The 12,066-nt window shown below is 49.2% G+C and overlaps 2 protein-coding genes and 1 pseudogene across 3 annotated transcripts in view; 2 read left to right on the top strand and 1 right to left on the bottom strand.

Annotated features, from left to right (window-relative positions):
- Positions 1-308, top strand: part of LOC101989835 (H-2 class I histocompatibility antigen, D-37 alpha chain-like) — a 4,955-nt gene extending 4,647 nt beyond the window's left edge. The window contains exon 6 of the mRNA XM_013355051.2: positions 174-308. Within this exon, the coding sequence (XP_013210505.2) occupies positions 174-235 (62 nt within the window). The 3' untranslated portion in view covers positions 236-308. The remainder of the gene's footprint in view (positions 1-173) is intronic.
- The window catches only part of LOC101990404 (H-2 class I histocompatibility antigen, Q10 alpha chain-like), a 103,258-nt gene that overhangs the window by 53,825 nt on the left and 37,367 nt on the right, over positions 1-12,066 (bottom strand). The window lies entirely within an intron of this gene.
- LOC101998299 lies at positions 1,979-2,794 on the top strand (annotated as a pseudogene).

Genomic DNA, 12,066 nt, shown 5'->3' with positions numbered 1-12,066 from the left:
GGGCAGGGTCTGAGTTCTCTCTCAGCCCCTTTTAGAAGTGTGCTCTGCCTCATTAATGGGAAACACATCCACACCCCTCATTGCTGCTGTCTCTACCCTGGGTCTGCTGTCAGTTCTGGAAACTTCCTAGGGGCAGGGACTTCCCTGGTCTCTCACAGCTTTTCTTCTCACAGGTGGAACAGAAGGGAACTATGCTCCGGCTCCAGATAAGTGTGGGGTGCAGGATTGTTCCTGAGACCCTTGGAATGTATTTGGAGCTGGTGGACAGCTCAGCCAGCCCCTAATTCCTCCAGCCTCATCCTCTCAGTCTCCTGAATGTGGTGCCTCTTCCTTTCTTCTTCTGCAGGCAGGGGCAGTGCTCTGAGCCCTGTCTTATCTCTGGAGGCTTGAAAAGGTGACACCCCGGGCTGTTGGGAACTGTGAATTTACTTTTTTTTTTCCTTTTTCTTTGTTGACATTTTGAGATAAGGTTTCTCTGTAGCTTTGGAGCCAGTCCTAAGACTTGCCAGGTGGCCCAGAATGGCCTTGAACTCACAGTTCTGCCTCCCAAGTGGTGGGCTTAAAGGCAGAACCACCGCCAGACTGGAAACTGTGAACTTTCTAAATAAACTTTATATGCAATAACATGAGTTTTTCAAAACTAATACTTTGTTTAAACATCAAAATTTTAGGGGGATGCCGGGCGGTGGTGGCGCACGCCTTTAATCCCAGCACTCGGGAGGCAGAGGCAGGTGGATCTCTGTGAGTTCGAGACCAGCCTGGTCTACAGAGCTAGTTCCAGGACAGGCTCCAAAGCCACAGAGAAACCCTGTCTCGAAAAACCAAAAAAAAAAAAAATTTTTTTAAGGGGCTGGAGAGATGGCTCAGAGGTTAAGAGCATTGCCTGCTCTTCCAAAGGTCCTGAGTTCAATTCCCAGCAACCACATGGTGGCTCACAACCATCTGTAATGAGGTTGGTACCCTCTTCTGGCCTACAGACAGACACACAGACAGAACATTGTATACATAATAAATAAATATTAAAGAAAAAAAAGAAAATAGCTGAGACTCCTTCCGACTCACAAGATGCTGAAGTAACATTGAATTTAGTTTGGGTTTTCACAGGTTCAGCTCTACCCTTAAAGAGGTGAGATTAATTCCTCCTCTGGGTTATTCAGGACTTTCTGTCTCCTGATGGAGGGAGAATTGGGGATGGGCTGTGATCTGGGTTTGAATATTGAGCATATTACACTCCTGTCCCCACCCCTATGGCTGGCTCTAAGCAAGTTATCTGTTGTGCCAAGAGACCGAGGGAGATGGAGAGATGGCTCAGAGGTTAAGAGCACTGGCTGATCTTCCCTAGGTCCTGAGTTCAATTCCCAGCAATTACATCCATCTGTAATGGATGTAATCTGTAATGGATGTAATCCCATCTGTAATGGGATCTGGTGCCCTCTTCTGGCCGGCAGACAGAGCAATTGTATTAAAAAAAAAAAAAAAAGCAAGATTTAGGTAAGTAGGGACAATCCAGGAGACAGCCAGCTGCCCTATGAGGAAGCGATATCTCATGTGACCCCAGCTCTCCTGAAGCCTTGAGACAACACAGCAAGATGACAACTGAACTGTGACCTGGGAGAGGTCATGAGCCGGGGGCTCTGGGGGTCTCACACTGTAGGAAGTAATGAATGGTTGGTATCTCCAGGCAACCAGACACTGAGCTTGGCTGGTCTGGTAAGGGCAACAGATAATTGAGAAGTGGAATTCTCCCACAACCCTCCCAACCCTCCTGAGGAGTTCGAGGACTCTGAGTTGAAGCCCCAGCTTTCAAAGATCAAAGACGGGGAATTATCCGGCCTTTCCATTCGTCCTAAGCTATTCACTTCTCCAGCTCCTAACCTGGGTCAGTCTCCTAACCGGACACTGATGACAACTTGGCGGCTCTCACTTCCCATTGAGTGGCGGGATCCCGGAGAACCAACCACCGGTTATAAAGTTCACGCAGACAGCGGAACTCAGAGTCGCCCCAGATCTGAGATGGGGCGATGGCGCCGCACACGCTGCTCCTGCTGCTGGCGGCCGCCCTGATCCCGACCCAGACCCGCGCAGGTGAGTGCGGGGTCGGGAGGGAAACGGGCTCTGCGGGGAGAGCGGGGGCAGCACCGGGGAAGCCGCGTCCCCGCGTGGCCCAGCCGGACCCTCCCGCCCCTTCCCCACCCGCGTCCCGAGCCCCGCGCCCTGCTCCCCTCCCAACCCGCGCTCCTCCCCGGGGTCCCGGGAGGAAGTCGGGGTCTCACCGCTCGCCGTCCCCAGGCTCGCACTCCTTGCTGTTTAATTTTAATTGGTGTTTCTACACCATCGTGTCCCTGCCCGGCCTCGGGGAGCCCCGGTTCATCTCCGTCTGCTACATGGACGACACGCAGTTCGTGCGCTACGAAAGCAACACGGAGACTCAGAGGATGGAGCCGCGGGAGCCGTGGGGTGGGGCATGAGGGGCCGGAGTATTGGGAGGAGGAGACACGGAAAGCAGACTATTCGAGGGAACCTGCAGACCCTGTCTGCACTACAGGCATAGCCATGAAGGTGAGTGACCACGGGTGACCTCAGAGTCGCCAAAGGCCTCAGTCGCAAGGATCCCATGTCCCAGGTTCTGCTCAAGACTGGGAACTGGTTTTCTGTTTAGAATAGAGGAGGCCCTGGGTGGGTGGGGCCGTGAGACAGGGTTGACCTGGGGATGGACCAGGCTCTTACACCATCCAGGTGATGTCTGGCGGTGATGTGAATTCGAATCCTCTTCTGTGGATATGACCGATTCGGGTGTGGCGGCCAGGATTACCTCTCCTTGAACGAGGAGCTCCTAAAATGTGTATATCTGCGGACAAGGCTGTGCAGATCACAAGTCTAGAGTTGGAGCAGAGAGATACAGGGCCTACCTGCTTGGCGAGTGCGTGGAAACTCTCCGCAGATACCTGGAGAACAGGGATGCGACTGTGCAGGCAGGTGCGAGGGACCAAGGGCAGCTCTTCACTCTGCTCTCGGGGTGGGGCTCAGTCCTGAGGGTAAAGAAACCCCGGAGCAGTTTAATTTTTTAAAAACTTTATTACAAAAAATTTTAAAAGACAAGCAGCAAAACAAAACAAAACACACACTCCAAAATTAAACAGAACATGTCTGTACCTCTCAGTGAAGTTCTATACAATTTGAACAGCCATTTTGAACCAGTTTTGTTCACTGCGGATCTTACACGTTCACTATCAAATGTAATTTTATGCACTTATTCAGCATCAGCACAAAAAGCACCTATGCCAAATTCAGTGTAGGGCCATATTTGTACACGGATGGCCACCAGATCCCAGGCCATTGTTTGCATCTGCCACACAGGAGGTGGTCACCTCCCTAACAACGGGTCAGGGTATGCTAATGCTGTTCTGTTCCTTCACTGCAATTCGGAAGATGCCTGGGATAGAGATGCTAATTTGTCCTACATGACAGAGTTGGCAGACAGAGCTGGAAGATGAGGACACTTGACACAATGGGCATAGAAAGGTGTGGTCAAAGGTGTGGACATAACCAGAGACATTCGCCTGGTTACCTAAGAAAGAGAATGCTAATGTATCCCCCCCCCCCCCCAGTTTATGTTTTGGTATATAAGGCTGTTTGGAGAATAAACGAGAGAAATTTTTAGGATGTGAACTCAGGATTTCATGAGGGATCACTGAGACTATCCCTCCCAACAAAGCCTTGTGAGTTGTATCTTTAATCCCATGCTTTCCCTCTGGTCCTGGAAAAATAATTTAGGGTCTGGGCTGGCACCGACCCCGACAATTTAGAACTAGAAAATAATTATACTTATATCCTGTTTCCTAATTCAAGCCCATTACCTACATCTAGTCCTTCCTCATTCCCTGGTATTTGGCCTTGCTTGTTGGCTTTTTTGTGACTGTAACCGCTTGTATAATTGTTTACATACATACAATAATGGCTAAATCCCACTTATTAGAAAAACGATGTGATCTTTTGGGAGTGTCTTTTTTTTTTTTTGGTTTTGCTTGTTTTGGATTGGGTTTGTTTTTCTGTTGAATTTTTAGTTTTGTTTTTTTGCGGGGTTTCTTTGTGTAGCCTTGGAAGTCACTCTGTAGACAAGAGACAAGGATGGTCTCCTGAGCTCATAGAGCTCCACCTGCCTCTGCCTCCAGAGTGCTGGCTTTAAAGGCGTGCGCCACCATGCATGGTGTGTAGTCTTTTTCTTCTCTAAGATAACTCTCTATTTAGTCCCTGCACCCATTTGTTTATTAGTGAGTGCCTTGGTATTTAGTTTCTGCAGTTCTTTCTAAATTGAGGACTCGAGTCCCTTGTTGGCAGGTTTCCTCCTGTTGTTTCTTCTGTTCCCTCTGCTGATTGTGTCCTATGCTGTGGAGAGATTTTGTTATCTTGCTGATGCGTGGCCTGTGGTGTTGCTCCTGTGGTATTGCTGTTCTATCTTAAGTTCTTGCTTACCCCAGTATCTGGAAGGGCTTCCCCTTCCCCTAGGCTGTCTTCTTGAAGTTTGGGTGTTTTAAGGTCTGAACTTAAAGTCTTTGCTCCATTTGAGTTCATCTTTGCAGAAGGTTAAAAAGATGATGCAAACCTTTAAGACCAGCGCCTAGAGAAAGGAGGATCTCTGTCTTTGAGGCCAGCCTGGTTTACTGAGTTCCAGGACAGCTAGATTATCTAGAGAACACTGTTTCAAAGAGAGAGAGAGAGGAAACAAGAAAAAGAAAAGAAGAAACAAAAGAAAAATGAAACTATAGGCTCATCTGAGGTAGAAGCCCAGTGTCCCAGCATTGTATCCAGATGGGATTTTTCCCCAACGTTTTAGATTCTTTGTCTAAACTAAGTAGCACAGTTTTGTCACTCTGTCTCTAGGAACTCTGTTCTGTTCCTTTGATTTTCCTGTCTACTTCATGTCAGTCCCAGGCCACCTTTGTCCCTATAGCTCTGCAGTATAACTTGAGGTTGGAATTGTGAGACCTCCAGCAGTGTTCCTAACCCTTAAGAGAGTTTGGCTATTTGTTGGCGGTTCCATATGATTTCTTGTATTTTTCTCTAGAAATGTGAAATATATCAGAATTGTATAATGTTAAATTAAATCTGTATATTAATTTTGGCCATTTTCACAATGTTAACTCTGCCAGTTCAGGAGCATGAACTGTGTTTCTATCTTCTAACATTATCTTCTATGACTTCCTGTGTCAGTATCTTAAAGATTTCATTGTAGAGTTCTTCCATTTCTTTGGTTACTATGTATCCTTAAACACTTAATTTTAATGGAATTAGTTTGAATGTTGTACATTTCCTAATTTTTTTGAAAGTACAGTGTTGATATATATGAAGCCTACTTTTTATTTTTTATTTTTTTTTTAAATATTTATTTATTTATTTATGTATACAATATTCTGTCTGTGTGTATGCTTGAAGGCCAGAAGGGGGCACCAGACCTCATTACAGATGGTTGTGAGCCACCATGTGGTTGCCGGGAATTGAACTCAGGACCTCTGGAAGAGCAGGCAATGCTCTTAACCACTGAGCCATCTCTCCAGCCCCGAAGCCTACTTTTTAATATTGATTTTGTGTCTCACAACCATAAGTGTTATTTTGGTCCAAGAATTTTCAACTTAAACAACGGGGTTGTTTAAGAAAAGGATTCTGTAGTCTGGAAATAAGAATAGTTTGACTTCTTCCTTTCCTGTTTTGTTCCCTTTTCTGCCTTTCTCTTGTCTGATTGTAATAGCTGAGTCTTCAAACACCATGTCAGTTTCTCTCCATTTGATATAATGTTGCACCATCCTGGTCTCTTGTCTATAAAACATGGAGAGCGTTCCTGGATTGCTTTTTTTGTATTTTGTTTGTTTCTTTTGTATTGTTTTTGATGGAGTCTCTGAGTAGTCTTGGATATTCTGTAAGTCTCTATGTAGACCATTATGGGCTCAAACTAAGAGATCCTCCTGCCTCAGCTGGTATTAAGGACATGTGCCATAGAGCCCAGGCTTCTCCTCCTCTCAGGACAGTTCAGAGACTTAGTGTGGGAGGAGAGAGGATCTCTGAAACAAGCCCAGTTCCTTCATTCTGCAGCCAACTGTGTACCATGGCCTCTCTCAGGCTCAGTTCTGTACATACACTCAGTCATTGGAGTCTGTCTGCATGATGCTGAATCTCTCAGCCCCCTCCCAGTCAGGAGCAGAGGTCCCTTTTTCCTGATATGACACCTAGAGTTTGATACCCTGGGATCTTTCACCCTGATTCTAGAACTTGATAATGAAAGAGTATCTAGGATCCTATGAAATGCTGCTGGGAGATTTTTCACCCCTCCATCACCCCATTTCTGACCCTTCCCAGGGTGGGCTCCTGGGCACCGCTGGAGTCCCCAGGAAGAATGAAAAATGCCTGAACTTTCCAACTCTTACTCTCAGATCCTCAGATCCCCTTCCCCCCCTTTCCCGAGACACATGTGACAAATCACCCCAGATCTCAATATGACATCATCCTAAGATGCTGGGCCCTACGATTCTACCCTGCTGATACCATTCTGACCTGGAAGAAGGATGAGGAGGAGCAGATATAGGACATGGAGCTGGTGGAGACCAGACCTTCAGGGGATGGAACCTTCCAGAAGTGGACAGCTGTGGTGGTGCCTTTTGAGGAGCGGCAGAGATACACATGCCATGGGCAGCATAAGGGGCTGCCTGAGCCCCTACCACTGAGAAGGGATAAGGAGGGTGTGGGTGCAGATCTGAGGTCAGGGTAAGCATATGCCTTGTGCAAAAGGTAGGGTGAGGGCTGAGAGCTGGGTCAAGACCCTTCCCTTCCTTTCCCTTTCCTTGCTTGAGTCTCCTTAGTTGGCATCCCCATCAGGACCATTATTGGTGCTCTCCTTGGAGTCGAGCTCTTAGCTTCTAACATGGGAGGTGCGATGATGGGGATGAGGAAGAACACAGGTATGGAGAGGCCGTGTTGTGTTTTCTTTTATTGTTGTTGTTGTTGTTTCATGCAGAACCTTCAAGCAGGGTGTATAGAGAATGGGAACACACACACCCCATGCCCATCTCAAGGGTCTGTGTACTGATAATTGTTTTACTCTAAAGCGCAGGAGAAATGAAGGACAGATTCATAACCCTGATGGTGGAAGTGATGGGGACCTGGTCCTCAGTGCTCAGACGTCAGGGGAGAAGGTCCCTGCTGAGGACTCACAGGCTGGAAACTGGTTCATTCCTGCACACCTGTTTCCTCCTTTCTCCTAACCCTCCCCTGCTCCGCTGTCAGTTCCTGATTTCTGGGGTCCAGAGCTTCCCTGTCTCATAGCTTTATTTCTCACGGGCAGAACCACTGACTGCCATGCTCAGGCTCCTGGTAAGATAGGAGAAGGCTTGTCCATGAGGCCTTCAGGTGGAGCAGGAGCTGGTGGGGAGCTCAGATCTTACTTCCTCCTCAGGTAAACCTTCTTGAAGCTTCAATATGTATTGTTAATTTTTTACCCTGCGCAAGGACAGCTCTGATGTGTCTCTCACAGACTGTGCAGAAGACCTCCTGAAGATAAAATAGGGGAGGGACAAAGGGGAGATGAATGTTTCACAGGGGACTCTGAGAATTCAGACCCGTGAGTGTATGGTGGGTTGCTGGGATGCTGTCTTCACAGTGATTGTTCATGACTCTCGTTCTGTAGCGTGAAGACAGCTGCCTGGCCTGATGAAGTGACAGACGATGTGTTAAGATCTCTACTGTGGCCGGGTGGTGATGGCGCACACCTTTAATCCCAGCACCCGGGAGGCAAAGGCAGGTGGATCTCTGTGAGTTCGAGGCCAGCCTGGTCTACAAGAGCTAATTCCAGGACAGGAACCAAAAGCTACGGAGAAACCCTGTCTTGAAAATCCAAAAAAAAAGATCTCTACTGCGATGTCCAGAAAAAAGATCTCTACTGCGATGTCCAGAGCCCCTCCATTCTCCTTAGGCAACAGTCTCTGAAGTGTGATCCTATGGGCGCAACATGAAGAACTGGGGAGCCCAGCCCAGCCGTGCACACCAGGATCCTGTCATTACACCGTCCTGTGTTCCCTTCTCCTGACAACCTTCCTTATCAATAAACTGGAGGGGACATCTCCATCCTGTCAGCTCCATGCTGCACTGAGCTGCAGCTCATGGCTTCACTGAAAATAAGAATCTGAATGTGAACTCAATGGTTCAGATTCTTCACCAGAGGATTTATTGGTCGGTAAATTGAAGAGGTGATTTCCTAGTTTTGTGGAGGAAATAAATGGCAGCGTGGAGAACCTTGTGGAACCTGTGTTCACTGTGCTGTGTGCATCTGGTGGGACAGGATGAGGCTGTGGGAGCTGAGTGTGCACAGGGCTGTGCCCAGGTGGAGCTCAGTATGTTGTGGGCTTTGATGTGGTCACTCCTCAGCTCTGTCATCTCCTGCTCTGGTCTCCTCTTCCCTCAGTAACCAGATGCTGACAGGGCCTGTGATCAGACATGGCCAGAGCCTAGTCCTGTCCCCAGGATGATCACAGCCATGCAGCTGTGACAGGTCAACCTGGGCTCCATCCTGGCTGTGGCCCTCGTCCAAAGTTTCTGTGAAGGACCAGGCTGTTGTTACTGAAATGGTACGGGATCCTTCTTCCTTGGGCCCCAGGGTGACAGTCAGGGGCTCAGGATCCAGAGACCCAGCCCTGGGTGGATGGGAGGGAGGCTCCTCCTGCTGAGCTGGGAAGAAAACTGTGATGAAGGAATTGCACATCTCTAACTCAGCACTTGGGAGGCAGAGGCAGATAAATCTTTAATTTCTAGGCCAGTCTGTTATAGTGAGCTCCAGAACAGCCTGAGCTACACAGAGAGATCCTGTCTCAGAACAGAAACTAAAGAAACAAAAGTCTTGCAGAGGGTTCTGTTATGTGATGTTTTAGTCTTTGAATTTTAAAGGGTCCCTCCACCCAGCTCTCAAATAAATCACACACAGAGGCTTATTCTTAGTTATGAATGCCCAGCCTTAGCCTGGCTTGTTTCATGCCAGCTTTTTTTTTTTTTTTAATCCTAAATTATCCAGTCTACCTTTTGCCTCTGGGATTTTATCTTTCTTATTTCTGTATATCTTATTTTTGCTTCTTTCTCTGTGACTGGCTGGGTGCTGACCCCTGATGTCCTCTTCTCCTTTTTATCCTCTCTGCCTGCCAGACCCTCCTATTCTTGCTCCTGCCTCGTGATTGGCCATTCAGCTGCTCATTAGGTCCATCAGGTGTTTGAGACAGGCAAAGAATCACAGCTTCACAGAGTTAAACAAATGCCACATAAACAAAAGCAGCACACCTTGAAATACTATTCCCCAACAGGTCTCCACACTTTGACATTCCTGAGCATCCTGTTGGGAATGTGAGCGGGCCCACAGATTCTCTGACCCAACTGCTGATGGGGAAGGGGCAGTGGGGCCAGAGAGTGCCTGAGAAGTGGCTGCAGTTAGGAAGGGGTGAGGAGGTCAGGGGCAGCTGTAAGGTGGGGTGACTAGAAAACCCAAACAGGCTATAGCTTTCAGACAGCAGGAAGGGAAGATGCTAAATGCTTTCACCAAAGGAACCACACACCTCTGAGGAGATGTATTTGCTCCCATTCAGACCGTATACCATGTGCATGTGTGCAGAACCATCAAAGGATAGCCCACAAATATGCACAACTTCAGTGTTTCAATCAGTAGTTAAAAAGGAGCCTGGACAAAGGGCTTGCTGAACTCCTAAGGAGCCCACCAAATCCAGTGACCTTTTGGTGCACCAAATAAAGCTCACCCAGCCAAAGACAACACCTATGCAGTGAAAACCTAGGAGGGGCCAGCCTAGGGCAGACCAGCCACCCTGGGGGTGAAGGAGGTGCAGTACAGCCCAGGGCCATCCTTGGGTGACAGAGCCTTTCTGTGGGTGTTTGCATTTACTGTGGCAATTCCCATTTCCTGGATCCTGCTCCTTCCCACCAGAACCCAATCTGAAGCTGGGGTCCTGGTGGCTCACAGAGGGCACGCTGGTTACTAGGACTGGGGACAGGTCGGGCAGGGACTGGAAGGGGACCAGCGTGGCATACCGCACCCCTGGACACTTAAATGTTCATGCCTTGACTTGGAGTCTTGGAGCAAGGCCCCCTGCTTTAGTGGTCCACTGCGAAACCATGGCAGAATGAAAAACTGCAACCTGGCTCTGGCGGGACCTGGCATCCACAAGCACACTAAACAGCAGCAGCAGGTGGCACAGTTGGCTCTGAGTTTGAGAGCCCATGGGAGCTGAGGGGTCCTTGGTGCAGTTCAGCCATGTCAGTCAGAAGCCCTGGTCTATTGAGTTGCTGGATGCAGCCAGGCTGGTCCACAGAATTCTGGGATTGTACTGGAGAGGAGATAGCCTCATGGTTCCAGGAGGGTAAAGACAAGCTTTGCTACCAATTCTCATATGGAAACTCTGTGCAGCAATCACCCACAGGGAGGCCAGCAGCACCACCACCTGATGGAGAGCCTCACAGTCGCTGGGATCTTGCTCTCTTGGCTCTTAGGGACTCATCACCAAGGTCCCTGGTCCTGTGTAACAGGGCTGCTCTAGGCAACACCTACCCTGGGCAGCACCACCTGCATCCAGTGCCTAAACTTCTATCTCACAGACAGGACACAGGAGCCGCCAAGGCCGTTGCACAAGCCCGCATTCTCACCCCACAACCCCACCTGCCACTGTGGCTTCAACTTGTCCTACATTTTGCCAAACCAGCACCTCACAGCCAGAGAGGATCAGGACCACCTTGAACTGCCTGATACAGGAAGGAGTTCAGCACAGTCACAAGTACAGTCCAGAGGAGCTGAGGGTCTCCATTCCCTGGTTTGCATAACACCCAAACCATAGGTCACTTCTCCCAACACCTTTGATTTGATTTGCTGTGGACCTGGGGGACCTGGGCTGCTCCTCCAGTAAGAACTTCTGAGTTCACCCTCACTAGCTTTCCAGCCCTGGGTCCCTGCAACTTCAGCCATGAAAGGGAGATGTCCCTGAACTCAGTGCGGGCCTGCAGGCAGCTTTGCTCCTACACAGCTTGAAGAGAACCACTACACCTGCCAAAGGCCATGAACAGCCCACACTGTGCAGTGCAGGCTGCAGGGTGCTGAGTCTCCCTAGTGCGTCCATCTGCAGGAGCCCAGGAGACTCTGATGCCTGTGGCTGTCCCAGAGGACAAGGAGTCAGCAGCTGAGGTCAAGGTTGACAGCAGGGAGGACTTCACCCCTCGTCATCCTGGCTGCTCTCTGGGTGCCTTTCCCCTTCCAACTCCCAGCTCTCAAAGGCCCCAGTTGCCCAGGTGAGCCCATGGCTGCTCTGGATGCTGTGGCCCATGCTGCTGCCCTGAGCTGGCTGTGGGCCTTGGAGTGAAGCCTGAACACCAGGAATCCAGAGAGAGGCTCCTGTGTGAGAGGCGGCCTGTTGGTGTGACCACAGGGATAACAGCTCTGCAGATGGTAAAAGTGCCAGGCCTCAGCCCCTGCCTTATCCAGGCATGAGCTGACCTTTGGGCACTAGCCTGACCCAGGGAGGGGAAACGGGACGGAACATGGGCGGGGTCAAAGGCAGATCCTAGAGTAGGACTTGGAAAGGGAAAAAGACGCCAGGGAGGCTGTCAGTGGACAAGTCATAGTAACTGACCAGGTTAAATAGCTTAGGTCAGGTGCAGACAGAAAGGGATTCACCTCATTTGCATGTTCCGACTGGCCTGAGGTAGACTGAAGTCGGTTCAAATTGTGTAAGGAAGGAACCTTACAAGGTCCAATGAGGTGTGACTCAGCCATTATATATACAATAACCGGTCCTGGTTGCCTTGGAGACGAGTGGGCTTATCTGTTGTGGGGCATCCAGCACTGGACCCTCAAAGAATCCTAACTGTTGGAGTCTACCTGGGCAAGTTGCTTTGGAAAAGACGTTTTTCTTTTGTTTCCACAGAGGAGGAGAACCTGTTGATTGCTTCCAGACAAATATGGTTTTATAGAGCACGACCTCCGGAAAGGTCACCATTCACACGCTCAAAAAATTACTTAGCGCAGGGCTGTGGTGG

This window comes from Microtus ochrogaster, unplaced genomic scaffold (genome assembly GCF_000317375.1).
Source record: "Microtus ochrogaster isolate Prairie Vole_2 unplaced genomic scaffold, MicOch1.0 UNK87, whole genome shotgun sequence".
Taxonomy (NCBI): Eukaryota; Metazoa; Chordata; class Mammalia; order Rodentia; family Cricetidae; genus Microtus; species Microtus ochrogaster.
Note: the sequence above shows the minus strand (reverse complement) of the source record. Positions and strands in the feature narration are given on the sequence as shown.